The sequence below is a fragment of the Myxozyma melibiosi genome (assembly GCF_037950935.1).
Source record: "Myxozyma melibiosi strain Phaff 52-87 chromosome Unknown BZA70scaffold_12, whole genome shotgun sequence".
Taxonomy (NCBI): domain Eukaryota; kingdom Fungi; phylum Ascomycota; class Lipomycetes; order Lipomycetales; family Lipomycetaceae; genus Myxozyma; species Myxozyma melibiosi.
This window is the reverse complement of record NW_027042926.1, coordinates 188,021-214,593: the sequence shown is the minus strand read 5'-3', so window position 1 is coordinate 214,593 and position 26,573 is coordinate 188,021. Positions and strand designations below refer to the sequence as shown.

General features: G+C 51.4%; 11 protein-coding genes across 11 annotated transcripts; 4 read left to right on the top strand and 7 right to left on the bottom strand.

The window, feature by feature from the left end:
* Positions 1-961: 961 nt before the first annotated feature.
* Positions 962-2,171, top strand: BZA70DRAFT_291372 (uncharacterized protein; the record flags this gene model as incomplete). Its single annotated transcript, XM_064914288.1, has 2 exons — positions 962-1,297; positions 1,362-2,171. 2 exons carry the CDS (start codon positions 962-964, stop codon positions 2,169-2,171), a joined length of 1,146 nt encoding a protein of 381 aa, XP_064766374.1.
* Positions 2,172-2,967: 796 nt separating this feature from the next.
* On the bottom strand, positions 2,968-5,024 carry BZA70DRAFT_283455 (uncharacterized protein). The gene has a single exon (XM_064913441.1). It carries the CDS (start codon positions 4,648-4,650, stop codon positions 3,193-3,195), a length of 1,458 nt encoding a protein of 485 aa, XP_064766373.1. The 5' UTR covers positions 4,651-5,024; the 3' UTR covers positions 2,968-3,192.
* A 169-nt stretch (positions 5,025-5,193) lies between these two features.
* BZA70DRAFT_77443 (vitamin-D-receptor interacting mediator subunit 4-domain-containing protein) lies at positions 5,194-6,783 on the top strand. The gene is made up of 2 exons (XM_064915392.1): positions 5,194-5,742; positions 5,808-6,783. Exons 1-2 carry the CDS (start codon positions 5,313-5,315, stop codon positions 6,464-6,466), a joined length of 1,089 nt encoding a protein of 362 aa, XP_064766372.1. The 5' UTR covers positions 5,194-5,312; the 3' UTR covers positions 6,467-6,783.
* BZA70DRAFT_77497 (putative kinesin family protein) lies at positions 6,567-10,306 on the bottom strand. Its single transcript, XM_064915393.1, has 7 exons — positions 10,143-10,306; positions 10,037-10,077; positions 9,869-9,963; positions 9,671-9,758; positions 9,529-9,602; positions 9,297-9,450; positions 6,567-9,233 (listed from the first exon to the last, which is right to left on the bottom strand). The coding sequence occupies exons 1-7, from the start codon at positions 10,145-10,147 to the stop codon at positions 6,667-6,669; spliced, it is 3,024 nt and encodes a 1,007-aa protein (XP_064766371.1). The 5' UTR covers positions 10,148-10,306; the 3' UTR covers positions 6,567-6,666.
* A 478-nt stretch (positions 10,307-10,784) lies between these two features.
* Positions 10,785-13,546, top strand: BZA70DRAFT_77401 (DNA repair protein rhp54). Its single transcript, XM_064915391.1, has 2 exons — positions 10,785-11,730; positions 11,789-13,546. The coding sequence occupies exons 1-2, from the start codon at positions 10,969-10,971 to the stop codon at positions 13,448-13,450; spliced, it is 2,424 nt and encodes an 807-aa protein (XP_064766370.1). The 5' UTR covers positions 10,785-10,968; the 3' UTR covers positions 13,451-13,546.
* Positions 13,547-13,847: 301 nt separating this feature from the next.
* BZA70DRAFT_269201 (RmlC-like cupin domain-containing protein) lies at positions 13,848-14,930 on the bottom strand (the record flags this gene model as incomplete). Its single annotated transcript, XM_064911202.1, has 4 exons — positions 13,848-13,957; positions 14,022-14,242; positions 14,295-14,390; positions 14,509-14,930. 4 exons carry the CDS (start codon positions 14,928-14,930, stop codon positions 13,848-13,850), a joined length of 849 nt encoding a protein of 282 aa, XP_064766369.1.
* Positions 14,931-15,160: 230 nt separating this feature from the next.
* BZA70DRAFT_283447 (uncharacterized protein) lies at positions 15,161-16,649 on the bottom strand. Its single transcript, XM_064913440.1, has 4 exons — positions 16,135-16,649; positions 15,837-16,062; positions 15,524-15,768; positions 15,161-15,462 (listed from the first exon to the last, which is right to left on the bottom strand). The coding sequence occupies exons 1-4, from the start codon at positions 16,520-16,522 to the stop codon at positions 15,404-15,406; spliced, it is 918 nt and encodes a 305-aa protein (XP_064766368.1). The 5' UTR covers positions 16,523-16,649; the 3' UTR covers positions 15,161-15,403.
* Positions 16,650-17,271: 622 nt separating this feature from the next.
* Positions 17,272-18,945, bottom strand: BZA70DRAFT_283443 (uncharacterized protein). The gene is made up of 2 exons (XM_064913439.1): positions 18,062-18,945; positions 17,272-18,002 (listed from the first exon to the last, which is right to left on the bottom strand). Exons 1-2 carry the CDS (start codon positions 18,820-18,822, stop codon positions 17,558-17,560), a joined length of 1,206 nt encoding a protein of 401 aa, XP_064766367.1. The 5' UTR covers positions 18,823-18,945; the 3' UTR covers positions 17,272-17,557.
* A 124-nt stretch (positions 18,946-19,069) lies between these two features.
* On the top strand, positions 19,070-20,260 carry BZA70DRAFT_283441 (DASH complex subunit Duo1-domain-containing protein). Its single transcript, XM_064913438.1, has 4 exons — positions 19,070-19,535; positions 19,607-19,726; positions 19,799-19,961; positions 20,031-20,260. Exons 1-4 carry the CDS (start codon positions 19,278-19,280, stop codon positions 20,168-20,170), a joined length of 681 nt encoding a protein of 226 aa, XP_064766366.1. The 5' UTR covers positions 19,070-19,277; the 3' UTR covers positions 20,171-20,260.
* BZA70DRAFT_283437 (uncharacterized protein) lies at positions 20,261-22,143 on the bottom strand. The gene is made up of 3 exons (XM_064913437.1): positions 21,513-22,143; positions 21,150-21,446; positions 20,261-21,088 (listed from the first exon to the last, which is right to left on the bottom strand). Exons 1-3 carry the CDS (start codon positions 21,772-21,774, stop codon positions 20,442-20,444), a joined length of 1,206 nt encoding a protein of 401 aa, XP_064766365.1. The 5' UTR covers positions 21,775-22,143; the 3' UTR covers positions 20,261-20,441.
* On the bottom strand, positions 22,144-26,151 carry BZA70DRAFT_283434 (ubiquitin elongating factor core-domain-containing protein). The gene is made up of 4 exons (XM_064913436.1): positions 25,763-26,151; positions 25,333-25,686; positions 25,200-25,269; positions 22,144-25,131 (listed from the first exon to the last, which is right to left on the bottom strand). Exons 1-4 carry the CDS (start codon positions 25,793-25,795, stop codon positions 22,367-22,369), a joined length of 3,222 nt encoding a protein of 1,073 aa, XP_064766364.1. The 5' UTR covers positions 25,796-26,151; the 3' UTR covers positions 22,144-22,366.
* Between the last annotated feature and the right edge of the window lie 422 nt (positions 26,152-26,573).

Genomic DNA, 26,573 nt, shown 5'->3' with positions numbered 1-26,573 from the left:
ATGTGGCCCTGTGCGCGGGGGGTAACATGTAATTGTAGATGTCAAGAGCCCCTTTGCATCGCGAGGGTGTATCGACCACCAGCCAGCCGCTGTGACCGTGAGTTCGTGAATAGGCCAATGATATCCGTCGGCAGATAAACGCAGCTCTGTATCCCAATTGCCAAACATTCTATAGAGAAAAGACGCTATAGGCAAATTCCGCCCCGGCGGTTTCCTATGCGGCTTCTTCGTGCTGGCCGCTATCGACTGCTTCCTGCTGTTTGTTGTTACCGACACACTGTCCACTGTCCCTCTAATCTCTGCGTAATTTTTTCAATTAATTGACCGTGGCCCCCCCTTCTTTGGGGTCCGAGCAACGACGATCTGTGACTTTAGTTTCTTTCTAGATCCTCTTCGCTGCAGTGCTCTTCCTTGTTCCCGACCGTCGCTGCCCACTTCTCGTGCGCCCCTCTCCCCGGCTAACTTCACAGTTTTCATCAACTTTTCCCTCTTTTTTCTGCTTACTCGCTCCCCGTATCCTATCATCTATGGCCAACTCTATCCGCAATTGCCCGATACTGCCTCCACGTGCTGTTATCGCAGTCAGTGCTGCCCTTCATGGACTGCTTACTACTCAACAAAGTGATTCCGTCGGGTTCAATGTTCGACTGTTCGTCTGCTGTTGGTCGTCGTAGTTTCATAACTCATTAGCTGCTGTGCAATCCTACTGTCTGTGCACTTGTATCTCTTCTGTGCTTGTATACCTCGATAACTTCTGTGATCTGTGTTCGAGCTCAGGGTACCTGTACTGCTCGCTTCGCATTTCTCTTGCTCATGATATATTGGGGTGCATGCAGCTTTACCGACTCGAACAAACAAGGGGATAAGTACTCGCCCTCCTCCACCTCCCTGTCCCCCGGTTTCCCAACTGCTCCCTTCACTTACCTACTCTCAGCATCTTACTCCCAAGATCGCACTCACTATGGCTCTCAATCCCGCAGCCTCCTCCCGCCGCAAGGAGATCGTCGTCGTCGGCGGTGGCATCTACGGCGTCGGCACAGTGTCGTATTTCCTGCGCAAGATGGATCCGAAGTTTGTGCACGTCACGCTGATTGAGAAACGCGATGATTTTATCTACCTGCCGATAAACTGCCGCAACCTCGTCGAGGATCTGAGCGAATACATCAAGCCGTATGACGGTCTCTTTAACCCGAATCCGAGCCTGGGAGAAGTCAAGAAGGGACTTGTCATCGGCTTGGATAGACAGAAGAAGCTCGTCAAGCTTGAGTCTGGCGAGAGTGTCCGATATGATGTGCTTGTATGTTGATCCAATTGCACTCTGCTACCTTGCCATTGATTGATTCTAACGCGACTACAAACAGATATTGACTCCAGGATGCGCCTGGAACGATCCAAACAGCGCACCTTCGACGCACGAGGAAACGCTGGCATACTACCAAGCCCTTCGCGAGCGCGTCCAGAACAGCAAAAACATCGTCGTCATCGGCGCCGGCTCTGTGGGCTGCGAAGTGTCGGGCGAGATCAAGTCCCGCTACGGGCGCTCGAAGAACGTGATCTTGATCCACGCCCGCGAGCTGCCCTTGACGCCGATCTACATGCCCAAGCTGCGCAAGAAAGTCGCGGGGATGCTCAAGAAGCTCGGCGTGAATGTGATTTACAGTACACTCGGGTACGACAATCGCGACGGAACGGTGACGCTGCAGCACAACTCGATGGGAAACGTGTCCAATGAGGATATCGAGGCGGATATGGTGTTGACGGATATCACGCCCAAGCCGAATACCTGGTTCATTCCCAGCGAGTTCAAGAACTCGGGCGGATCCGTGCAGGTGCTCGATACCTTCCAGACCGTGCTTGATCCCAACGTCTTCTGCGTCGGCGACGCAAACGACATTCCCGAGGTCAAGCAGGCCTTGCACTCGCGCGGCAACTCGATGCCAGTGCTTTTCAACAACGTCTCGGCGGTGCTGGAAGGGAAAAAGCCAAGAGACCACTACGTTACCTTGCGACACTCGCTCTCGCTGACGTTCGGTCGCGATATCGGAGTCGGGTACATGAAGCTTCCGGGACTGGGACCTACGGTCTTGCCGGAGTGGGTGGTCAAGAAGTTGAAGAACGAGGACTTACATGCGAAGCGTATCGCCAAGCTGATGAACGGGTTCTCACCTTGATTGCGTGAGTGCTGGTGAGTTGAAGAGAAGAGCTGTCTGTATACGATTGTATTGCTGTCCTGTTTTTTTGTTGTTTGTTTGTTTTATGTGGATTCTGGCATCGACTTGAAAATGTTTGTCTTTCAGTTACAAAGCACGTTCTTTACTGTTAATGTAGGAGAAAATGTGGAAATCGGAGTGCGGGAGGATTTGCTTTTTACTATCGTTCATTGTTTTTTCAATTTTTTTTTTAGTGTCTCATTTATCTTGACAATAGTGCTTTAAATTCAGGGAAATTTATAACGAAGGATGATACCTTGAGCGGTAATGGTAGACGTTCGCTCGAGTTTCTTGGGTATAACTCACAGGCTCAGGATAATCAAAATACACAGGACCAAAGAGAAAAAATATCAGCTCTGTAGATTTCGGCAAGAGTCACAGAGAGTACATTTGATTCAATCAATACAGTCACGTCCTGATTGAGAAACCGAGAAGTAAAACGAGACAGAGCGCGGACCCACAATTAACAGGGATGGTGATTAGGGCTGGCACACAATGAGATGCAAATCTACCGATAAGTGGATATTGCGTGCGTGTGTATTTGTGAATTATGGTGGAGAAAGTGGAGGCGGGGTGATAGGAAGAGAGGGAGGAGGAGGAGGCGGAGGAGCAGAGGAGGATTTGTGATTTGACTGATTGCGGTCGCCGTATCTCTATCAATTCACTTAAAGAGATGCGATGACAGAACCCCTTTCCTTTCTTCATTTAATTTCGATTTAATTCTAGTTAATTCTATCTAATTCTCTGGATCTTGATTAGCTTGAGACCACCTGTTACCTTCTTCTGCCGCGGACTACACCGACGCTCTAGAACTCAGCGTCAGCAAGTAATCGTCTATTATGCTGATATATTACTATTGGATTACAATTATAGTCACGCATACAAAAATACTATACTATGGCAAAAGAAACAAAACAAAGCATATCCATATTAACCAGATAAACCCTAGCAGACTCTCGTCTTTTTTTACAAGATATAGAAATCAACGTCCTCCCTGCTCGTCCTGAGTATCGTAAGACCGATCGATAGCGCCCATCAGCAACTTGACAAGCCACGTCTCAGGCGTGAGGTTCACGCCCAAACGCGCCATCTCGTCCTGCTCAGACTCAAAGTTCGACGTACAGTCGACAAGGTTACCGACCTCGCGATCGGTATCGAGCGCGCCAAGGAACTCGCGCGCCTTGAGATCGTTACCGACCTGCGCGAACTGGAACGCGACAGCGCCCGGTCCGTAGCGCGACTGCGCGACGGCTTGCTTCGCGCCTCTGATCACGCGGAAGACGGTCTTGGAATCCTCGCCTGCGGGCTGACCGTCGGTGATCGCGATCACCAGGACGGGTTTCTTCATCTGGCCGTTACGAGCGGGTCCGATGACTAGTGGCTCGATGACTTTCTTGTTCAGGTTTGTGCCGAGCGGTGTCAGGCCGGCGAAGCGAACCTGCGAGACGAGCTGCGAGGCGGCCTGCTCGGAGTTGACGCCGTTGCCCTGGGTTTGACTGTTCATGAATCTGACCTCGATTCCGTCCTGGTCGAAGAGCGAGGCAGCATAGGCGACGCGAGCGAGAATCAGCTTGAGATCGTCTATCCGCTCACCGTTCTCCTCAAAGGCCATCGATCCCGAGTCATCGACAAAGAGAACAATGTCGTAAAGCGCCAGACGCACGAGATCGACCGCAATCTCCATCGGCAGACGCCAGAGCTGCGCGATCTGCTGCAGCTGGCCCCCGATGCGCGCCGCGATCTGCTCTAGCGAGCCGGGAGGGTAGAACGCCTGAAGCTGGTTCTCCTGAACGGCTTTCTGCAGTAGACTGAGGTAGTTGCCCGATCCTCCAGCAGCACCGGCAGCACCGGCAGCACCGGCAGCACCGGCAGCAGCTGCCGGAGCGCCATATGCACCTTGAGCAGGGGCGCCGTACTGCCCTTGTGGAGCACCGTATTGTCCCTGAGGAGCACCATACTGTCCCTGGGGAGCGCCATATGCACCTTGAGCAGGGGCGCCGTACTGCCCTTGTGGAGCACCGTATTGTCCCTGAGGAGCGCCGTACTGATTCTGAGGAGCGCCATACTGTCCCTGAGGCGCGCCGTACTGCCCTTGTGGAGCACCGTATTGTCCCTGAGGAGCACCATACTGCTGCTGCTGACCCTGCTGGCCGTACGGTGATTGCTGCTGTGATTGTGGTTGGCCGTACGGTGACTGCTGCGGAGCGCCGTAGGGGCTCTGGGGCTGGCCGTAGGGCGAAGAAGTAGCGCCGGGCTTGGTCCCGTAGGGCACCTGCTGGGCGGGCTGCTGGCCGTAAGGCGATTGCGCGGGCTTGGGGGGAAGACCGCCGGGAGCGGCAGCGGAGGGGTAGGAACCAGCGGGAGGGACGGCAGCGGCAGTAGCGGTGGGAGCAGCGCCGACGGGAGGTCCAGAGGCTGCGAGTTTAGCAGCGAGACCCATTGTAGAAGTGGATGAGAGTAGAAGAGGCTGTAATAAGAAAAGAAGATGGAAGAAAGGAGAAAGAACCGATGGAGGAGGATGCCAAGTGAGCAGCTGGCTGGCTTTATTGCTTCTCGGCTCCCGGTTTGAGTGTGACGTAATTGGCCCCGTGGAGAGGCGCAGCTGCGGCAGTGCAGGACCAAGCGAGACGGATCCGAGCAGCGGAAGCAGAGACAAAGGCGGAGGAGCAGAGCAGCCGCGATGGGGTTCGGGATGAGCGGCGAACGGGCTTTGGCTGTCGTCGACGCCGCGAGGTCTGCTGATGATGCTCGGGGTTGGAGAGGAGGCCTCGTGGTCGAGTGTTGGAGAGGAGGCCTCGTGGTCGAGTGTTGGAGTAGTCTTCACGTCTTCACATGTTCACGACTATCACCACTCTGTCGTTGATCCACTACTGAATACAATCTTTGTGTGCCATTTTATTCTGCTTCTTGATCTACATTTAGTCTGTATCTTAAAGCCAGAGCATCATCTCGTCAGGGTCTCCATCGCATTGCAACCCCATCTCTCGACCGCCCCGAGTCAGAGATCTAAACCTTAAACCTCCCCGAGCCGCGCTCAAACTTCCTCGACCTCGACCATCACCACCGCACCTCGGCCTCCGCAGACGACACACCCACACGCACATGGCTTCTTCGGTGTCCGCCTCGGTGGCACCAGCAATCTCACAGCCTTCTTCCGCCTCAGCTCCTGCTTCCTCACTGGTGCCGACATCAACCGTCCCGCCGCCGCCGCGGTCACTTGCGTCTGCGATCCAGGACCGGCGACGGACGTTTGTCTTGCCCACACAGCAGCAACAGCCCGCGCAAAAAACACCATCACAGTCATCAGCACCAACACCTACACCTACGACCGCATCTGACGCAAACACAGCCGTCTCATCTGCTCATGCTAATACCCAGAAGCAGCAGGCCCTGTCGGTCTTTGGCGCCCTGGACGAGTTTGAGAGAAATCTAGGGGATCTGCTCAATGCGGTCGGACAATATAAACCCGCTACTGCTGCTGCAAAAGCACTTGTCTCTGCTGATCTATCTCTTGGAAAAGCCGTCGAAGAATGTCCGTGCCCACATTATTGCTTCCAAATCACTCAAACCGTTTAGCTAACACAACTCCGACTCTAGTGATGATCTACCAGGAAAACAAAGACACAATCGCCCAACTCACAACAATCTCAAACTCCCTCGACCGCAAACTAGACACCCTTCTCTCCGCCCTTTCTGAGGCGCGAAGCCAGTTACTTTCAATCCCAGGGGTCCCCGACTTTTCAATCACACAAGTCATCGACAACGACAGCGACGGCGACGGAACCGCAGCACACGACGACGGCGACGAAAAGGACAAGGAGAAAGACAACAGCACAGGCGACACAGAAAAGAAAGTTAATTACTCTGAACTACTCACGTACGCCACTCGCATCTCAAAATTCACAACCGCGCCTGTGGGCCTCATCAAACTCGCATCGCAGCCCGCACAAGCTGCACCCGTCACCGCCGCTGCCGCCGCCGCCGCCGCGGCAGCAGCAGCAGGGTCTGCTGAAGGGTCGAAAGAAGGTGCTCAGACGCAAGAGAAAATTAAACAAGAGCCGGACTCATCTTCGGCTACTGCTGCTACGCAACCTCCTCAGCAGGCGACGGAGCAGGCGACCACTGCGCTCGCAGATGCGATTAGGGAAGCTGCTACTGCGAAGCAAATGGGCGTGCAGATATGGTTCCCCTGGCCTGTCGAAGATCAAATGCGTCGCAGCGCCCTGTTTATGGGTGAGCCTGAGGAGAGCTCTTGATAGATTTTCTTATGAGGTTAATGATGGGGATTTTGAAATGCATGTTGGGAGGAAAATGTATATGACCTAAAGCAACACATGACAATGGTAATGGCCAAAGAGCAAAGTACAAAAACACCCGAATAGCTATGACTCGAACCCATAAACATCATCATCATCATCATCATTTTTTGAAAGCCCAAATCCGTAGTCAGATTCTCTCAATTCCTTGAAAACCAGCTCGTTCGTTTCGATGCCGACGGCGACGATTGATAATGTCCAGGCGAGGAATCTAGCCGATTATTCTCGGGCGACGAGCCGCCTCGCATGTACGCTGTCAACGGACTACTTCCCAGCCCATTCCCACCCCCGCCTCCACGAAGCGGCTTGACGATCCGCTGATTTCCAAACCCACCCTGGCCGCCACTTCCTGTGATCGGACTACTTCCAAGCCCCTCAGCCTGTCTTCTGAACAGTTTCGCGTCCTCATAGCGATCCACAAGCTGCGACATCTTCTTCTCAAACGACAGAGTCTCGGCTGCCAATCGCTCCTGAGTGGCCGACAGGCTCTGCTCCAGCGCCGAGATCTTCTCGTTGCGCACCCGCAGCTTGCGCTCGTTCACCGCTACCTCCCGCTTCAACTGCGCGTTCTGGTCTACCAGCGCCCGCTGCACCTGCGTAAGTTGCTCCAAGTTCCGCTCCAGAAAAGCCATCCGCTTCAACTGTCCTTTACTAGCAGACGTGTTTTTCGTCATCATCGTGTTTTGCTCTTGTAGTTCGTCAAGCTGGATCTCGAGCTCGACAACCCGCTCGCAGCGATTTTGTAGATCGCGCATCAGCGAGCGCTTCACCGTCTCAAAGTCGTTCAGCTGCTGCTTCATCACCTGGAATCTAGCCGCTGACTTTGATGGCGACGAGGGAAGGGATGACATGGGAGAGACTTCTGGTGCAGAGTTAGTCTGAGCTGTAGTCGTAGGAGTAATCGGCGTCCCCCCAGTGGCCGACGAGGTCGATAACGAAGAGCCACTAGACGACGACGCTGACGAAAGCCGTTCGCTACCATTTGTAGGCTCGGCCGCTGCAGTCGACTGCTTCTGCTCACGCTCGCCACTGGCAATGATCTTGCGTAACCGTTTGTTGTCGCTAATCGACAACCCGAGATCGCGCTTCGCATTCAAAAGTTGACTCTCCAACAAGCTCTGCTTCAGCGAGATGTACTCATTCAGGCATGCGAGATTTGTTGGATCACTCTCAACAAAGCGTCTCACAGACTCATCCAGCTCCTTCAGCTTGACATCAATCTCCTCACGTCTTGACACCTGGTCTTCCATCTCATCCATCCGAGCATCTAGTACTTGCTCAGCGCGCGATATGAACTCTCGGCATTCAAGAAGATACATTTTCAGCGAAAGCCGTTGCGACTCACTAAACTGTTCTGTGCCGTTATCAATCAACGCGAGCGCTTCACCGATCCAATCTCTTTTCTCACCAGCATATTCTCCCTCCGCACCATTCTCATCAGCAGCGGTTTTGTCATCCAAAGTGAAAAACTCAAACCCGCTGGCCATCTCCCGCATCTTTTCGCGCTTTCGACGATCTCGCTCTTCGGCCTTGCGGATCTTCTCCTGGTTCTGCAGCTCGAGCTCGTACAGCTGTTTCCGCGCGTTATCCAGATCGGCAGTCGTCTCTGCGTTCAGCTCCTTCAGGCTCTCCATCGCAATCACTGCTTCCCTAGATTCGAACTGTAGCTTTTCGAGATCCTGCTTCAGCTTCATCATGTCGTCCTGGAACTTTTCGTTCTCCTGTACCAGCGCCGCCTCGCGCTCGGTCAACGTCAGGTTTTCGGCATTCAGTTCTTTAATCATTCGTTCCAGTGCATCGATCGCAGTCTCTCGATCACTCAACCTATCCTGCATCTCGTTCTCTCGCCGCATGTATTCCTCAACTGTGTCATCCGCTGATGTTGGCCTCGCAGGTGTTTCCGCCGAGATTTGTGACCGTGGCCGTGGTGTGCTTGGGACACTGATGTCGATTCCGCTACTGTTACCGCTGCTGTTGCTCAGACTACTCCGTGATCTCTCTTTGGACGCCCAGCTCTCCTGAGGAACTTGCTCGCCGGCTCTCCATGCTTGTACTTCTTTCTCTAAAGCAGCAGCATACTCAGATAAAGACGCGTTCTGATGCACGACCTTCTTCAGCTGCATCTTGAGCTCTGTCGGCGAAAGCTCGGCATTAATTTTCGGTCTGTTCTTGATCGTCTTTGCCCGCATACCAAATTTCAGGGTCGACAACGTCTCCTGCATGTTGTATATTGAGGGCGAGCAATTGACAATTAATGTCGTGCGGGAATTTCCACCCAAAGATTCTTGCAGGATTCTCGTCAGTTTGGAGTCACGGTAGGGTACATGAGTAGATTTTCCGTCTGTAAGCGCATTGATGACGTTTCCGAGAGCAGAAAGCGACTTGTTGATTTTCTTTGCTTCCTCGAGTACTTGTCCTGAGGCACCTGTTTTGCCTACTTTCTCGGAACCTGCGAGATCGACCAGAAACAGCTGTCCAGACTTTGAGCTTCCAGTCTCCACGTTCTTCTGGGTGACTGCTAATGCAAAGATCGAATGCGAGCGCGAAGATTCTTGGTTCATATTTGTTGAGGCGACCGCACGTGCCGTCGCACCTTGACGCATGACATCGTAGACTTCGTCGACACTCGAAACATAGATTTCACTCAAACCCTTGACGTAGATACCTTTGGATTTGTCTTCGTGAATTGGGAGATTATCATTTATTGCTATACCTTTGGTTAGTAGGGCGGAGAGGACATATTCTCGAGTAGCAAGGCAAAAATACTTACGCTGTAGCAGATCCTTGATGCGTTCCATGTAGATCTCCATATAGCTCACGCGCACAGTATACTCAATTTCTGCTGGACTCTCTAGTATAGAGGCAAAAATCTGTTCGACGATGCGCGGGATAATACCTCGATGTGGACCATCGATATCCGGGCCCTACATATAGCACATAGTCAGGCCGATGTTCCTTTGAAATTTGGACTATAATTAGAAAATAAAAAAAATGACACCCACCATCATTGAATATGATTTGCCAGAGCCAGTCTGACCGTATGCAAAGACTGTTCCATTGTAGCCGTGGAGGATGTCTAGATTGACAACAAGCGCGTTAATTAACAGCCGTACTTCGGCGATCCTAGCAGCTTTGGAAGCTTACCGTCAACAGTGGACTTTATACTGTAATCAAAGAGCTCTGCCTGTTTGCTGTCGACCCCAAAGACTCGGTCGAATGTGAATGTGCTGTTCTGTAAATGAGGCGAAAGGTGTGAGTATAAGTGTACGCAGCAATTGGAGATGCACAATAACCACAGGTATTAGATCTGTGCAACAAAACAACGCGTATGGTTTACGATACCTCTATCGCACAAGTATCATTTGCAATAAACTGCACGATAGACTCGCCATTGTGCTGAATTTCTGTCGCATTTGGTGGCCTGAATCGCGCGACAACTGGAATAGAGAAAGGCAGGAGTTAGATCAAGTGAGCGATGACGACGCCTTATCGTTGAGTCGGGCGGCCTACCTTTGATGGAGTTTCCGGGACTATCTCGCGCTGGTGTGTAGCTACAGAGCCAGATGTCGTTAGTTTTTGGAGAATATAAAACCACATAGGAAGTCCGACTGCGTACCTCATGTTTGCAGAATCAAGGCCAGATATAGACCGTCACTAGAAAGTGTAAACAAACCAAATATCCACGCAAACTACGCAGACCGCCTGCACAAGCAAAGACGGAGCAGCTGTATTTGGAGCAGAACAACAAAGACCACACCACAGTCTTCGCTATATAAGTGTGATAATCGAAAAGGAAGCGCTGGATCCGGCGGTCTGTCTGCCGGTGTAGAACCAGACTAGGAAACCGTTTTCAGTGCCGCTCTCAAAACTCGAAGCAACGCCGCTCTGCGACCGCTATAACAACAGGTTAGGGTACAATCACGTGATAAATACTAGCTCTCATCTGGGCACTCGACCGTTATCCATCAAAAGCGATGTGATTTCGCTCGGATATCGGGCGAGTGAAGCAGTTGTTAACATGAGGAGATTTAACTGCTGCGTTGTGTGTTTGTGGGGTCTTACTTCATAGGAGGTTGGTGTGGGTGTTGCTTTCATCACCGGTCTACCAGACTGTACTGGGATCTCAGTCGCTGAAACCGCGCATCGCTGTCCTCCATCGACTCATATAACCGCATAGAGCAGCAGCAACTATCATGCGGTCCTTTCCTTCGACTTCGTAACGCTGATCAAAAGTAAAAGCAGCTTTGACTAAATGACGCGTTCGAACGCGTCACTTGTTCACGTGACCGCGCGTCTAAAATGCATAAATGTAGAACAAAACTGGCACAAGCGACTGCGAGTAAACAAAGCCTACTCGACCAGCCGTCATCACCAGGCCTTGACAAACATCGGTAGTCTGCTGCGAACCTCGTCTCTGTTCTTGTTCTAAACACCAACCAGACATGGCTGTGACTGATGTAGTAGTCACTCCGACACCGGCTCATAGAGCAAAGACTCTTCCGGCAAGTAGCCAGAGCTTCAACGGTCGTCGACGGGCGGTATCTGTTGATGCGCTTTCTACACTGCAGAAGCCCTTTCGATCTCCTGGTGCTCCGGTCACCGCGAAACGGGACCTACCCCTTCGCAAACGGATACGGGTGAATTATCGTGAAGATGCAGCCGGAAATGATGAGGCTGCTGGTGATAGTGTGTATTTGGAAGATGGCCGGTCCCCGCTTGCGGAGCGGATGGCGAATAGATTCCCAGTTTTCCGGCCGCGTGACAAGGAGGTTGTGTTTTCTCAAAAGTTTTCTGTTCCGCTCAAGAACAAGCCTGACGACTTTGCTCAACGTGCACCACCGCCTGCGCTGGGCATGCTACGACGGAAGAACATGATCATTAAGCCACTCCATGACCCGTCCGGTGAATTCGCGATCGTGCTCTACGATCCGACCATTGACGAACCTGAGGATATCAAACCCGTCGAAGAAGAACCGCCGAAACCAGTATCGACAATGCACAAAAGTCTGTCGGATTTACTAGGTCTCAACAAAAAGGTGGAAGAAAGACCAAAGGTACCGGTCGTTATCGACCCGCGACTGGCAAAAGTCTTGAGACCTCATCAAGTTGAGGGTGTAAAATTTTTGTACCGCTGTACGACCGGTCTTATTGATCCAAAAGCTCATGGCTGTATTATGGCAGACGAGATGGGTCTCGGAAAGACTGTGAGTTGCATTTTACTTATCCATATTCATTGAACCCCTACTAATCTCATCTACATAGCTACAATGCATCACCCTCATGTGGACTTTACTCAAGCAATCTCCCGAAGCCGGAAGGTCGACCATCCAGAAATGCGTCATTGTCTGCCCCTCAAGTCTGGTGAAGAACTGGGCCAACGAACTCGACAAGTGGCTCGGCAAAGGCGCAATAAACTCATTTGCGATCGACGGCAAATCCAGCAAAGCCGAGCTCACGATGCAGCTCAAGCAGTGGGCCATCGCTGAAGGCCGGTCGGCTATCCGTCCGGTTTTGATTGTGTCGTATGAGACGCTGAGACTTAATATTGACGAGTTGAAAAACACAAAGATAGGCTTGCTGCTGTGCGATGAAGGCCATCGTCTGAAGAACGACGAATCACTAACTTATATGGCGCTTAACGGACTCAACGTCCAGCGCCGTGTGATTCTCTCCGGAACGCCAATCCAAAACGATCTTTCCGAGTATTTCGCGCTTTTGAATTTTGCGAATCCCGATCTTTTGGGATCACGCACCGACTTCAAGAAGAACTACGAGAACCCGATTCTCCGCGGCCGTGACGCGGACGGCACTGAGAAAGACCGCGAGGACGGTGATCGGAAACTTGAAGAGCTCGGACAGCTTGTCAATAAGTTCATTATCCGACGCACGAACGATATTCTGTCAAAGTATCTGCCGGTGAAATACGAGCACGTTGTGTTTTGCAGGCTTTCCCCTTTCCAGGAAGCCCTGTATAACCATTTCATCACTTCACCTGTGATCAGGAAGTTGATCAAGGGCACCGAGTCTCAGCCGTTGAAAGCAATCAATATCCTCAAGAAACTGTGCAACCATCCAGACTTGCTCGATCTCCCGGGTGATATCGACGGCAGCGATGAGTTTTTCCCCGAGAGCTACGTGCCTAAAGATCAAAGAGGCAGCCGCGATCGGGACATTGACGTCTCGCTCTCGGGAAAGATGCAGGTTCTGGCCCGCATGCTGAGTCGGATCCGCGCGGATACGAACGACAAGATCGTGCTGATTAGTAACTACACGCAGACGCTGGACGTGATTGAGAAGTACTGCCGGACAATGAGGTACGGAAACCTTAGATTGGATGGAACGATGAACGTGAATAAGCGACAGAAGCTGGTGGACCGATTCAATGACCCTGAAGGCGAGGAGTTTGTCTTTCTACTCAGCAGCAAGGCCGGTGGCTGTGGTATCAACCTGATTGGCGCCAACCGGCTCATCCTCTTCGACCCAGACTGGAACCCGGCCGCGGACCAGCAAGCACTCGCGCGCGTCTGGCGTGACGGTCAAAAGAAAGACTGCTTCGTCTACCGCTTCATCGCGACCGGTACGATTGAGGAGAAGATTTTCCAGCGGCAATCACACAAGCAGTCGCTCTCGTCATGTGTTGTTGACGAGGCACAGGACGTCGAGCGCCATTTCTCGCGCGACGGACTCCGCCAGCTGTTCCAATTCGTGCCGGGCGCGCAGTCGGATACGCATGTCACGTTTAAATGCAAACGATGCAAACCTGACGGTCGACAGTTTGTCAAGGCACCCGCGATGATGTATGGCGATACTAGCTCGTGGAACCATTTCACTAATGGGTGCTTGAAGGATATCCAGGATCTGCTGCTTAGACAGGAATCCGGGGAGGACGTGATTACGTATGCGTTCCAGTATATCTCGCATTAGAGAGATTTGTAATTTTACTTATTTTATTTACAGTCGGAGTTTGCTATAACAGACCTAGAAGGCATTGAAGTGGATGGAAATAATACTATTCAATGAATGAACGATTATTAATGAACATGCAACCCACATCTTGCCGTGATTAAACTATAGCAAACCAAACATTGCCAAAGACACCAACCCAGATTTATCACCTTACCAATGTGAAAAAAACTTGAAATGAAAGTTAAGTAATACCATACTCCTGCAGAATTGAACGTAGTCTGACAACAAAGAATGAAATAAGGTCATCTTGAGACTACCTGAAAAAAAATGAGAGTGACGGAAGTTACTCCGTATGAATGCGCGGCACGACTGTATGCTTCGTAGAGGAGGAGTGTCATGAAACATGGAATAGAAATCAAACATGGCTGGACATTTTTCCACAGAGAACTCCCTTGTCGCTGTACAGATTCGATAGATCTGTCCATATCTGCTTGCTAGTTTTCTCATTGAACGAGTAGCACCCATCTACGCCCCGTTAGCATCCCGTCTTTCGCACAGTTCAGAAAAAACGCAACAAGGCAAAACTCACATTTCGCTGCCCAAGGCGGCGTATACAAATGCAACGAGATGGCAATCTTATCAGTCTCGTTACTCATCCGATGCAGACCTATCTCGTCCGATATGTATGTGACCTCGTCTTTGCCGTACTCTGTGACTTTTTGCTTGTCCATCGGTCGCGGCGGTGCGTTGGGATCTGGGAATTTATACTGCGTCTCGACAAGTTCGCCTTCTAGTATTTTCATCACGCAGCTTTGGTGGCGTTAGCTTCTGGAGGAGGAGGGAAAGGTGAAAGGGAACGTACTGTGCATTTGAATGATCATGAATTAGCGACCCTTTGCCGGGATTCCATACTAAAACCAGTAAATTTGCTTTCTCGTTCAACGTATCAACGCCGTTCCTACATAAAATAGTTCAGTAGTCAGAAAATCGTTCTGCACGAGTCGAGCAAAGAGCGCAGCCAACCTTGCTACGCCTCAATCTTCAAACATTATGAAATTAGCAGCAAATGACAATACCTAGTATAATTCCGCGACGGATCCTCAAGAGCAAATTTCCCCCACTCCTTACGACTCGAGATATATCTGCGCATGGCCTCCTTCAGGTTCTCGACGTCGACATCAGCAGAGTCGATGCCGGAGGTAAAGCCAAGTTGCCGCCTGAGCTCGGCTACTAGTGCGTCAAAGTCCGGGATCTGGGCTGGGATGTCTGAGACTTTTGGCAGTGGTCTTGGAGTAAGTGGTAATAGCTGTGATGTGTTCTCTGGTGCTGTAGAGGGAGTCGTAGGTGAAGTTTGTATGGGCGTCTGGCTCGTGGAGGCTGGAGATGCCGAGGACGAGGACTGCGTTGAAGGGCGCATACTGCCGTTTGCGTACTTGTCAGGCAACGGAGCAGGAGATGAATGCAAGGAGGTTGCATATATTCCCGGTGCTGTTAGCATGTTTTGGCTGGGTGTCGGTGTTGCTCAGCCAGATGCTTGTTCGTTCGTGTGTAGAAGGCGACTGAGATGGCGAAGAGGTTGATGATGTAAGGAAGCCGCTGGGGGTTTATCTCCCAACTGAGCAAGTCTGGGTCCTTGTTTGATGGCAGCAGTTTTTGTAGTCAACAGCAACTATTGAGCAATTGCTTGATGTCTTTATTCAATTACAGTCTTCTGATATCTTCTTACTCGACCGACAGTAATTTGACGCAGCAACCCCAAACTACATTTTCCATCTCCGGCCATATAGCCGCAGAAGCCATAAGTCATCCATATGCTTCAAAAGATTTTATTTTACAGTCAATACATCCACGAGGATCTAAAGCAGTTACTTTTGAAACCTGTACTCAAGAATCCTCTTATCCCAGCATACACTCCTCATTGAAATATAATTTTGAAAGACAGCCAATGTAGTCTATCGTGCATACATCAGTCTACCTCACCACTAAATTTCTCTTTTTGTTCCGACTTATAATCGGTCGACTCCAATCGCCTAAAAAATTCCACGTGTTACTAATCAAACTCTCGGAAAATCAAAAAATGAGAATACGTACCAACCAACTTCTCTGCAATATGCTTGATGGAAACCTCAGGTTTCCGACTCTGCTGGTAAAACAGCACAACCTTGCCCACCCCACTCTCTCGAAGGTGAGTGGTCTTGATCGGCAGCTCTTCCAGAGCGGCAAACATCTCTTTCTGGATGCTGTACGAAGGAAGCGAGGCATCAGGTAATGGTTCGAGCCACAGTCGTACTGACTCGAGCATATTGTTGTCGAGAATCGAATCGTAAAGGGAGTGCCTGGCAAGAACCATGTTAGTATCAGACCTGAAGCATGAGATATACACAATCACAATGATCAAACCCACTTTTGTAGAATACTGCGAACCTCAGGGAGCATCTTCAGCTTGTGCACAGCCGGCAGTCCATCCTTGATCGCCTCGGCGTCCCTCATCGCGGCCTCACGCATCTGATCCCGCACTCGAACAATTCGCTCGTCCTGCATTTGCTCGATATCGTCCTCATCCACTTTCTTTCTCTTTTTCTGGGGTTTCAGTGCGGCATCGAGCTTGTCTTCCAGCTCCCTTAATCGTCCTATACACAATCAAATCCTCCAGTTAGTTATAACCAGTCGTCCTCACCAAATAGCAATCAGTGGTGACCTACGCGCATCTGGGTCTAAACTCTCATAGTCATTTCTCGGCTTGCCACCCTCTTCCGCCTTCTTCGGCTGGCGCTTTCTCGCGGGCTTCCCATCATCACCTGCCGCCTCGCTCCTTCTCGCTGTCCTCGTCCTCTCTTTTCTCTTCTTCGGCGCCGCAGGCTCAGAGTCATCCTTCGCCCGCTTATGCCGCTGCACTTTCTGAAACACATCAGTTGAGATGGGCAAACCGACGTTGTCTTCGTTAATGTCCTGGAACTGGTCCTCGTCGAGATCAGACAGCTCGTCCTCGTCATCGTCAAACAGGTTGTTGTTGTTCAGCTCCTCTTTCTCAGCTTCTTCCTGGACGACCTTGTCCTCCTCACGATCGGACTGCTCTTCTTTATCCGACATTGTCAATAGCTCGTTCGTAACGATCCAGAATGTGTCGCCTTCTGTCCTGCGAGCCAAACTGATCCGGTGCTGAACAGACGTTTGACACAACCGCGCAACCGCAGCCGCAGTTATGTTAAGATCACGTGACGCACATCCAGGCACACTTTTTCGCCGCACGAGAAAACTATTGACGGGCATATTCTTGCTCAACCGCAGTTCCGAGGATTCTCTCTCTTCTTTGACAAAAAGACACAGAAATAAGTAGGGAAGCTACTACTATCAGATAAAAAGAACGCAAATATGTTTGGAGGAATGCCGCCACCACCCCCGCCTGAGCGCGTCGCCGAGGAGGACGCTGCTGCGCTGTTCATTTTCACCAGCGCCGTCGTTGGAGCTGTCAGCCTCTGGATTGGTATGTTTTTGCTTTTGTTTAGATATTCTGCGAGAGATCTACGGTTTATTGATTTGGAGGGCGGAACAGCTAACTTGTTTGAACTTGGTAGTGCCCTCGATCGTCGAGCTGTTTGCTTAAACGTCGATAGTCGTATATCAAGCATTCGCTCTTTTGTACCATATATTACACATATATTCTCCTCTTTACTCTTCAGACTCAATTCACGATACTCACAAACTCTGAAGCTGGGTTGATTCCGTATCGGTCGATAGTTAAAGCTGAATCTACTAGACTGTCGCCGCATATGGGTCTACTTGTTCTCCTCTTAATCGTTTGATGACTGCTTTGTATATATATTCGTTTAAACTTGGTTCTTGATATTCTCCTATTTCGACGCCCACATCCACACACTCATATAAAAAACAATAGCATCCCGTTCAATGATCAGCCCAATAACGCCTGCGTGTGGTCTTCAAAGGACTATATGTACATGCAAACTCCACACAATCACAACAATGAAAACAAGAAAAGAAATAGTAGATAGTCATTCTTTAGAACGAGAGATCCGGGATCACTTGATCGTCTCCTTTACATCCACTTTTAATCAGTGATTGGTGGACGCACAGCAATCCGAAACACCCATCTCGCTCCACCTAACCTCATGGCGAACAGTAGCTCTCATCAATATCAGTCTCCTCCTCTTCCGGATTATCCATATAAACAGAAGTCTGACTCGCCGTCACAAACGACTCTCCATCATCACTACTCGCTATAGCAAACGACCTTCCACTCCGAAGCGATCGCGAAGATGAAGATCGACGACCTCGACTGACGCCTAGCTTTTCTTGCAGAATCATGCTGGAGGAACCCAGCTGCGACGTAGCGGGCGAGAAATCTGACTCTTGGCTGGTTAGCCCGTCGTCGAAGATTGACGAGGATGATGATGGGAGGGTGGGCGAGCGGTCATCGGGGTCGCCGGATAGCTCTTTTGCCTTCTTCTGAGCCTCGGGGAAAAGAATCCTTGGTTTTATGGGAGCCACTGCTAGCTCGTCGTCTGAGAGGTCGCCTTCCTCGTCAAACGGGCGGAACACCTTTTTTCCACGACTGTAATAAAATTAGTAACCATCCAGGATCTATCAATAATCAAGAGCGAATTCACTTACAAGACGAACATCATGCCCTTCTTTGACGGTAGACAATCAGGAGACTCCGTTTGGCGGTCTGGTATAGCTCTACACCGTTTCTTGGACGCAACAAAAGACGAATTAAACGGATCGTCAAAAACATCAGCGTCTCTAAACACCGGGATCTTGCTACTCCTCTGCGGCAAAATTTCCTCTTCATCTTCATACACCTTGAACGAAGGGGTCGTCTTTGACGAAGTCGCAGTCGGGAATAGTATCCTCGCCGCCGATCTAGTCGCGCTCTTAGATTTTGACGCAGTTGGGAAAGTAGGAAACAGCTCTTCGTCTTCACTATCGACTTCAAGCGCCGAAGACACCTCCTTTGGCGTCGTCAGCGCCTGCTCGAACTGATGATGCTGCTGCGCCCGACGCTGTCTTCTCGCGTCCGGAGTCTCGCGCGGGGTCAACATTGGTGCACCAGGTTGCGGCCCAGAGATTGTTCTCGTGCGAGTTCTAAGTCGCGATCCGCGGGAATTAGGAGTCGGAGCCGCGAGCTCTTCGGCTTCAGCTTCGTCTGCGCAATCGGGTTTTGACTGCCACGAGTCTTTGGTCGTCCATAGCTCTGTTGGTTTATGATCACCGCTAGCCGCAGCAGCAGCAGCGTGTTGTTCTTTCCGCCGTCGATCTCTAATAGTGTAGCAATCAGGATCGAACTTTGGCCCATGCTTTGGCGTAGCAGGCGTCGCGATGCCGAAATCATCCGCTGCGTCTGACGTGAACCGCGGCGGCGTAGTAGCCATCTTCGTGTGTGCTGTATGTATATTTCTTGTGAAAAGCTTTTCCCCTTGCCAGATATCACGATGCCAACGAGTAAGCAGTCTGCGAGCGCGCGTGAGTCCAGGCCTGTGATGGAACAAAGGGACGCGATGTGAGAAGGGGAGGCTGGGCGCACACGCGTTGGTGGGCGAAGAAGGATTTGGCTCTGCGCCGGGTAACTTTCATTCAGAGCCAGCCACCACCGCAGACCGACGCGACGAGCACGCGTCCAGAGCCCCAGCGCATCTTTTTGCATCAACAACTGTGTTTACTTTGGATTTGCAGCAGCAGCGGTGTTGTCATTGAATATCTATAGAACGGTGCTGTATTCTGAGCTGCTGATTGGAAGAATATTTACTCAAGGCAGAACAGCGCTCCTCGCGTCAACTCTTAAACAACAATCACAACAAACACAAACACAACACAAACACATCCCGCGATGCCAGCAGATACAGACAACCTAGCAGCCACTCTGCAAGACCTCGCAGTATCTTTACAGGCCTTTGAGCAGCAGCAACAGCAGCAACCACAGCAGTCATCCACACCCGGACAGGGATATCTACCGACGGGGGATAATGACGATGCCACAGCGTACCGGGAAGAGAGATTGCTGCTAGAGCTCGAGCAGGTAAAGGCTATGAACGCGTCGATTGATACCGTGCTGGATAGCATCAGAGTTGCCGAGTCAAATCTTGACGTATGTTGCTATCTTTTGACTGTTTATATATTTTGTTGGAGAACTAGAAGATCTGACCGTTCTCATTACAGAGAGTCACTCGAACCACGAGAAATGTCGACAGTTTACTAGACCTCTGGATCCGGATTCTGTCGCAAACAGAGCACACCCAGCGCCTCGTTTTCGACAGCGAGTGGGAGGGCGCCACAAAGGTCTGTCGTCCACCCACCCATCTTCTCCTTCCTCTACCACGAGCTAACACGCGATCTCTGTATCATTCACAGGACGAGCAACTACACCAAGCCAGATTGATAGCTCTGGCTGCACAACAAGCGCAAGCTAGAGCGAATGCGGAACGACGCGCGCAGGAAGCTGCGCTGGCGAACCAGAAGAAGAAAGAGGCGGAGGAACTCAAGCGGAGGCGCGACGCCGTGCTGCAGAAGCGAAGTATGGCCCTATCTTTTCTCTTCGTCGTGAGTTGAGATGCGGTTTCTGACTTTATATTCTTTGTTTTAGTTTACGGAAATAAACTTGGCGGTGGCGCGAAACCGGCGGCTTCGAAATCTACCTCGAGCGCTCCATCAACCGGGCGACGGCCTATCAGCACCTCATCCTCTCGAAGTACGTCCTCTCGGTCTACCGGTCTCGGGTCCTAGATTATATCTCTGCTTAGTTGTTCAAGTTATTGGGATCTGAGGTACTGTATGGCTATTAGTTTTGTTTTATCGTGGTGCTAGTAATGAAAGCTCTTAATTTCACTAAATTGTAAACACGTAAACCGGATGTAATGAGTGCTATGACAAGTGCGACAAAACAGTAAAATCAACGCTAAAACAGACCACGCAAAAACAAGTAAACTAAATGAAAAAACCCATGATCCCAAATATCCGCCCTAACAAAAAACATCATAACAATTCATAATCTCACTCATAGCTGCCGCAACACAGCCTCGCGACCCATATTCGTAAGTCTCATGCGCGACTCAAAGTCATCCATATTGATATACGCCCCGCACAGTCTCCGTTTGCCATCGAACTGCGTCCGGCCGTGCATCACTCTCCAATTGTCAAAGATCATCGGGCGGCCGGGCTTCAACTTGAACCGGTACTCCACCTCCGGCCGCGAGAGGATTTGGTTCCATTTCCGGATCGCGTCGTAGAATTGAAGCACGCCGCCGTCAGGGTCGACGCTCGACCATCGATCCATTGTCGACCGATCGTCGTTGTTCCAGCGCACCTGCAGGAGCTCGCCAGAGACGTCGTCGTGGTTCAGGATAGGACGGGCGGAGAATGTAGGCCGGATGCAGACGTCTTCGTTTCCGGCACTGTGCGCTGGAACTCGCACTCGCGAGAGCGTTTTGTAGTGCTCTGGCGACTCCTCGCGAAGAATCCGGGCAGCGCGGAAACCGTCTGCCAGGATTGACTCGCCGCCATTGCCGTCGTGGGAGAGACAGTGAAGGAGTTGGAGACCGGGAGGGTCGGTGAAATAGGTGCCGTCTGTGTGAAGGCCTAGAGGTAAGTCTGTGTATGCCGTGTCGGCTTTGGAAAGATCAGAAGTGAAATCCCAGAATCCACCTAGACGGGAAAGAGTCAGTCCACGCACGTCCATCAAGTTTCCGAAAGGAGTATGGCTCACCATAATGCGTATTTCTCGCAAAGGAGATTCTATTAATGAGCTCCTCGGTAGCTTCAGGCGACACCGGCGTGCCTTCGACAAAACAAAAGCCGTACATTTTGACCTTGCTCGTCCATTCCGCGACTCCCGCGTCTGAAGCCATGACATCGGCATACTCCACCACGGGAGGGTTTTCCACGATCTCGTTGCGCCCCCATAGGAAGCGGTGGTATGTCTGCGTTTTCTCTAGAATAGGTTGGTATGAGTGTAAATGGAGCCAGTCCCATGGGTAGAAGCTTTGGTGGCCGTCGTTATCCCCTAGATTGAATCCTGGATCAGCATACCATAAGGATACATATAAATAAGTACTGAAGCAGCAATTACACTTTATATTCAAGCCAGAGTCAGACGGCTCAGCGTTTTCGGGCTTGATATCCTCCGGGATCGCAAAAGTGTTTAGCAAGCGCTGCTTCGTCACCGGATGGAAGCAGGCGCTGCACTGGCAGCTGTCGCGCAGCCAGATATTGTGGTACGTCGAAGTCACGCCTTTGCTCCACGGCACGTACACCCGCTTCGCGTCAAACGAGATCTGGTGGTGCGGGTCGATCTCGCTGCGAGCAGCCACCGTGGTCGCGGTGCCGCTCATCTCGCGCCATGCGTCTGCATGCTTGACAGGCTGCTCGACTCTGCCCGCGCCGCCGCGCTGCCACGAGAAAATGGAGCGCAGCAGCGGGGTTGTGAGCGTGTGCCGCGCCGAAGCGACATCTCCCACAGACGCTCTCTGTATACGACTAAAACCAAGGCAAGAGACGATCGTCGTCAGTCTTTCTGGGTGCAAGCAAGCAAAGACGCGGTGCAGGCAGCCAGGCACTGCTCATGCAGGAACTCACCTTATTCGCCGCAAGCCAACGATAGTCGACCGCAACAGCTGGCGCATTCTTGCTCGTGTGGTCTCGAAGCAGCTCTACAGAAACTGTCGCTGCTGGGAAGGAGAAGACGACCGAGAGCTCTTGTCGATCACGGCGAACCAACTTTTTTTCCTCGCTCGGATTTGCACCTCTGCGCGCGGGGCTCAGGAGATCCGCTTACGATCTGAAGGGTCTCGTGGATGCATCGGGTTGGGGTTCTCTACCGTTCTTCTTCTTTAAGTAAGAACTACTGATCGGTAATACTATCTGAAATACTATCCATTGCTTACTTCTGGACCTTTTGCAAACCATAAACTCATTCTGTGATCCTCACGCCATACTCACATCCCCGTCCGCGTCCTTCGCGACCTCCTCAGCAGCACTCGCCGCCGCACTCTGCGCCTGCGACCGCTTCGACCGCCGAAACTCCTCGATCTGCGCCTTCAGCTCCACGTTCGGAATCACGTCCTCCAACTTGAGCGGCATCCGATTGAACGGATCCGTCGCGTCCGAAAGCAGATGCGACTTGATCGTCGCCCGGTCAATCGATATGCGCGACGACGGCAGAATCACGGGATCTTCCATCAGAGTGTACATCAGCGGATCGAGGAACTCGTCTGGGATCTCGCCCAGCTCTTCTTCGCCTTGCTCGTTCGCCAGCTTGGTCTGCTCGACCCCGTCCGCAAACCGCCGCAGCTTCTCGATATCCTTGGACGACATCACCGCGTACTTGCCCAGAATGCTAGCCGCGCGCGTGAAAATCTCGCGGCGGTACGATCGTCCGTCGCGCGCGACAGCGAGCACAAAGCTCGCTTCGGCTGAGAGGTTCAAGTACACCTCTGCGATATCAGACAGCAGCGCCTTGGGGTTGAAATGATACTTTTGCGGATCCTTGACCTTCAAGCCCGTGCACTTTGGCCCCACCAACGCGTCGAGATTGTAATCCAACATCGCCGCCAACCGCTCTACAATCTCTAGTGTCACAAACGCCTGCGGAACCGCCTTTGTGAATAGTTTCAAGATCGAGACCGTTTCGTTCGCGAGCGACATGTACGACGACGCCTGCCGCTCGGCCGAAGCCAGTGTGCGCTGTCGCTCGGTCTGCTCCTGCTGAGACAGTGCCGTCGACGCGCCTGGCCCAAGCTCCCCTTGCAACTTGTGAATCTCGACCAGCTTCGACAGCGATTCATCCAGAAGATATGTCACGTCGTTTAGAAGCAGGGCGACAAAGCGCACAAAAAAATCGACATCGACCTTGCTTTCCTGCTCAAGCTTGTCGCGATAAACCGGGTTCTCCCATATGCACTTGACAATCTGAGAGATGTAGTATCTGATATTGAATTTGTCGTAAAACTGCGAACTGGAGCCCGTTTGCTCAATCTCAATGTAGAACTGCATCAGCATATGGAACACGTGTTCGTTGGCAAACGGCAGAGTATTCAAGGTATCGCCGAGGAAACCGTTCTTGTATCCAGTCTGGCTCTGCACTCCATAGTACAAAACCTCGATAATCTTGGCTTTCAGATACGGGTTCTTGATGTACGACGACGAGCGCACAAATGTTACCGCAAACGTCACTAAGTCAACATGAGTCTGATCAAACAAGACCTGGGGAAAATGCCGCGAAAAATAAATGACAAACCCAGTGATATCCTCGACAAAATACTCTGGAAGTATCTTGAATGCATCAGGACTAGGGTCTGCCAGAGGCAGCTTGATGTGCTTCTGGGGATGGCCATGCGCGGGATCAACCATGCGCACAAGCCAAGTCGCGAGCACCATAAGGAACGAGAACGAGCGCGACATCGCCTGTCGATCCTGTAGCACCGCGTTCAACGCGTGCTGGAATGCAAGTGCGCTGTTCAGCTGTGTGCGCACGCGCGTCAGCGTACTGTTGAGCAGAGGCGCCTGAGGTGAATTGATCCATTTAGGCTGCTCTGACTCCAACTGGTTTAGATGTTTCTCAAGATCCTTGATGTCGTTTCCTAGCTGTCCAATACTGTGCATCGCTCCTCCTAGTCCATAGAAATGGCACGCAACATTGAGATAGAACACCTCAGAAATAAAGTTCGGTGTACCTTCGATCCGGTCCTCCATATATGCCTTGTATCCATTCTGATCCGCATTCAACTTCACCTCCTCCGCAATATCTATCCGGTCAGACTTTTTGAAGTATAGTGGATCGATTCTGTCGATCTTTGAGAATGTCGCATCAATGAACGGCTCGCAGAGTTTGTTCAAAACGGCGGTAAGATTGAGCATGAAAGCATCGGTCGAGGTAGTCCCAGCCACAATCTGTATAGCTCGTCGCTTATGGTTGAGATTCACCGCGCGTGCAAAATACTGCAGCATTTTCTCACGGGGTTCCGCTCCTGCGCGCACAATCTTGTCAACGATGAACGAGAGCTGATCTTGAACTGCGCCTAGTTCGGTTCGCAGTGCGGTGACAGCAGAGTTAATTTCCGACGCAGGCTTGGTCTTCGAGTCTGAAAAGTAAAATGTGGCAACTTTGGCCTCGACAGGTGATATTCTAAGGAACGGACCGAGAATAGTGTAGAGCTCGATCGTGACAGCTGTGACGTCAGTGGGTAAGAACTGAGGCATCTCAGTTATTAAAGCGGCAACCGATTTATGCATGACCAGTGCCTGCAATGCTCTAAAGTAGGGCTGATAGGAGTCGCTCATCGTTATCGTTCGCATGCGTATACTGAGATTCGTGATCACCGGAGTAATAAACTCCGCTAGCTGTTCATCTTCTGTGGCGCGCAGAATCATGGCATCAATGAACTCGATCGGCACTGCCCGTGACGAATCAGGCTTCTCCACCATAAACGCTGCCAGATCGGTTTCGTCAGAGCTGTTGAACATCTCCGGCATGCATACGGTTAGAACCGCGTAGCCAGTACATAGCCGGCGCGCCTCATTGAGCAGTGAGTTCTTCTGTGCACGGTCGGGATCACTCGAGCGGATTGTGCGGCGGACTGATTCGAGAGAACGCCAGCTCGATAGCAAGTAGAGGAAAGGCTGCGCGATTGGGATCTCAGATAGGCGCGAAAGCAGCGACCGATCCAGGGTAGCCTCTGAAAGCAGAGGTTCTGTAATGAAGGAGTAAGTAATCTGGTGAGGCCGATCCGAGAGACGACATGGAGACATGTATACGTACCTGACCCTGACTCCTTAAGCTCAATCGCGACTTCTTCTAGGTAGCAGATAGTGGATCCTTCCTTCACAGCCTGCAATTTCAACCAGATTAGCATCAGTTCTTAATAACTTAAAGTGCACATAGTAGTACTCACTTTCAGACTGAACTTGAATGCATCAGTCAGCTTGTCATCGGCCCAGGTCTTGAAGTCGACAGGAGGCTTCACGGGCTTTGGCACGACCGCCGGCGCAGGTGCTTCATTTGCACGCGCGATCTTGATCTTTGGGATCGATGACGCGGTGGAGAGCGCGCCGAACGGGTTTTCGGCCTGGGGTGGAGCAGCCAAGGCAGATCGGGCGACGGCAGCAGAAGCGGCAGCGGCAGCGGAGGCCGAGGCCGTCGGAGCGGGCGAATTATCCGGAGGAGGCGTCGCGGTGGCCGATGAAGGCTGCGATGGAGACCGTTCAGGCTGGGGTCCTTGCAGCTTTGCCAAACGCTTCCTTCTGATCTGTGGGGGAGGATGTGTATGGTTAGTGGTCTATCAATGTAGGTTGGGGAAGCGGGCGGTGGATATGGCTGCGTACCGTTTCGGCGTCGTTCTGCGGCGAGTCACTCATTCTGGCGTAGGTTGTTGCCCAGTAAACGCAAGGGTATCCTGATTAGAGATTCCGGACAGCAAGATAACAGCACAATTGGACCGATTCAGGCTCAAACACCGCTGGATATGCGAAAGAGAAACTGATGGACAGGTTGTGCCTGACAAGAGCTAGTTCAGGTGTCGATTCAGCGGTTTCGCGTTTATGCCGTATCCAGGTTAGTACGTGTGGATTTATGTCAGGCGCAAGCTGCGGTTCTGGACAATGCAAAGAGCAGACAGCAGATGTCCTTGAGGAATAAGAGTAGTCTGTAGATGAAAAGGCCTCGTAGACAGCGGAGTGTCGAGTGAGGGAGGGACCTGCCAGCGCTTCGGATGAAATTCAATAAGGCTCTGGATGTCCGATTACTTATAGTGGGTGAGTAAGCGATTATGTAATAGATTCACGTTTCTCTGTTTTACTGCCTCTGCTTAGGACAACTGCAGTTACAGAACACAGAATATATGTATTCAATAGAATTGAACTTGAATCAGCTATTCTTTCTGCTTCTTTTATCATCATCATCAAAGCGCAGTGGCGGACTGCGGCCGCTCGCTGGGCCAAGTCTCTGAATCTAAAAAACTTACGATTTCACGCCAGAAAAAACCCATCCCTCGATTCCACTCTCTTTAAACCATCTTCTCTGCATTCATTCTCCTCCGCAGCGCTGCATTCTTTCGGATCCGTGAATACACTGCACTTGCACTGCTCTGGTGTCTTCTGATCTGCACCACCTTTTGCAAGTAGCCAGATCGCCTTG

What these genes read in the sequence shown, in the direction of transcription:
- BZA70DRAFT_283443 (XM_064913439.1), bottom strand. Translation starts at nt 18,822, where the DNA reads ATGGCTACTACGCCGCCGCGGTTCACGTCAGACGCAGCGGATGATTTC. An exon ending in AAGGGCATGATGTTCGTCTT is followed by an intron (nt 18,003 to 18,061) that starts GTAAGTGAATTC and finishes ATTTTATTACAG; the next exon opens with TCGTGGAAAAAAGGTGTTCC.
- BZA70DRAFT_77497 (XM_064915393.1), bottom strand. An exon ending in TCCCGGAAACTCCATCAAAG is followed by an intron (nt 9,964 to 10,036) that starts GTAGGCCGCCCG and finishes TCTCTATTCCAG; the next exon opens with TTGTCGCGCGATTCAGGCCA. An exon ending in TATAAAGTCCACTGTTGACG is followed by an intron (nt 9,603 to 9,670) that starts GTAAGCTTCCAA and finishes TTGTCAATCTAG; the next exon opens with ACATCCTCCACGGCTACAAT.
- BZA70DRAFT_283437 (XM_064913437.1), bottom strand. Translation starts at nt 21,774, where the DNA reads ATGAGCGGCACCGCGACCACGGTGGCTGCTCGCAGCGAGATCGACCCG. An exon ending in CTCTGGCTTGAATATAAAGT is followed by an intron (nt 21,447 to 21,512) that starts GTAATTGCTGCT and finishes GATTCAATCTAG; the next exon opens with GGGATAACGACGGCCACCAA. An exon ending in TGCGAGAAATACGCATTATG is followed by an intron (nt 21,089 to 21,149) that starts GTGAGCCATACT and finishes TTTCCCGTCTAG; the next exon opens with GTGGATTCTGGGATTTCACT.
- BZA70DRAFT_283434 (XM_064913436.1), bottom strand. Translation starts at nt 25,795, where the DNA reads ATGAGTGACTCGCCGCAGAACGACGCCGAAACG. An exon ending in CATTCAAGTTCAGTCTGAAA is followed by an intron (nt 25,270 to 25,332) that starts GTGAGTACTACT and finishes TTGAAATTGCAG; the next exon opens with GCTGTGAAGGAAGGATCCAC. An exon ending in GCTTAAGGAGTCAGGGTCAG is followed by an intron (nt 25,132 to 25,199) that starts GTACGTATACAT and finishes CCTTCATTACAG; the next exon opens with AACCTCTGCTTTCAGAGGCT.
- BZA70DRAFT_77401 (XM_064915391.1), top strand. Translation starts at nt 10,969, where the DNA reads ATGGCTGTGACTGATGTAGTAGTCACTCCGACACCGGCTCATAGAGCA. An exon ending in AGATGGGTCTCGGAAAGACT is followed by an intron (nt 11,731 to 11,788) that starts GTGAGTTGCATT and finishes TCATCTACATAG; the next exon opens with CTACAATGCATCACCCTCAT.
- BZA70DRAFT_283441 (XM_064913438.1), top strand. Translation starts at nt 19,278, where the DNA reads ATGCCAGCAGATACAGACAACCTAGCAGCCACTCTGCAAGACCTCGCA. An exon ending in AGTGGGAGGGCGCCACAAAG is followed by an intron (nt 19,727 to 19,798) that starts GTCTGTCGTCCA and finishes TATCATTCACAG; the next exon opens with GACGAGCAACTACACCAAGC. An exon ending in CGCCGTGCTGCAGAAGCGAA is followed by an intron (nt 19,962 to 20,030) that starts GTATGGCCCTAT and finishes TCTTTGTTTTAG; the next exon opens with TTTACGGAAATAAACTTGGC.
- BZA70DRAFT_283447 (XM_064913440.1), bottom strand. Translation starts at nt 16,522, where the DNA reads ATGTCGGATAAAGAAGAGCAGTCCGATCGTGAGGAGGACAAGGTCGTC. An exon ending in GAGTTTAGACCCAGATGCGC is followed by an intron (nt 16,063 to 16,134) that starts GTAGGTCACCAC and finishes GATTGTGTATAG; the next exon opens with GACGATTAAGGGAGCTGGAA. An exon ending in TATTGCAGAGAAGTTGGTTG is followed by an intron (nt 15,463 to 15,523) that starts GTACGTATTCTC and finishes GGAATTTTTTAG; the next exon opens with GCGATTGGAGTCGACCGATT.
- BZA70DRAFT_77443 (XM_064915392.1), top strand. Translation starts at nt 5,313, where the DNA reads ATGGCTTCTTCGGTGTCCGCCTCGGTGGCACCAGCAATCTCACAGCCT. An exon ending in TGGAAAAGCCGTCGAAGAAT is followed by an intron (nt 5,743 to 5,807) that starts GTCCGTGCCCAC and finishes CTCCGACTCTAG; the next exon opens with TGATGATCTACCAGGAAAAC.
- BZA70DRAFT_283455 (XM_064913441.1), bottom strand. Translation starts at nt 4,650, where the DNA reads ATGGGTCTCGCTGCTAAACTCGCAGCCTCTGGACCTCCCGTCGGCGCT.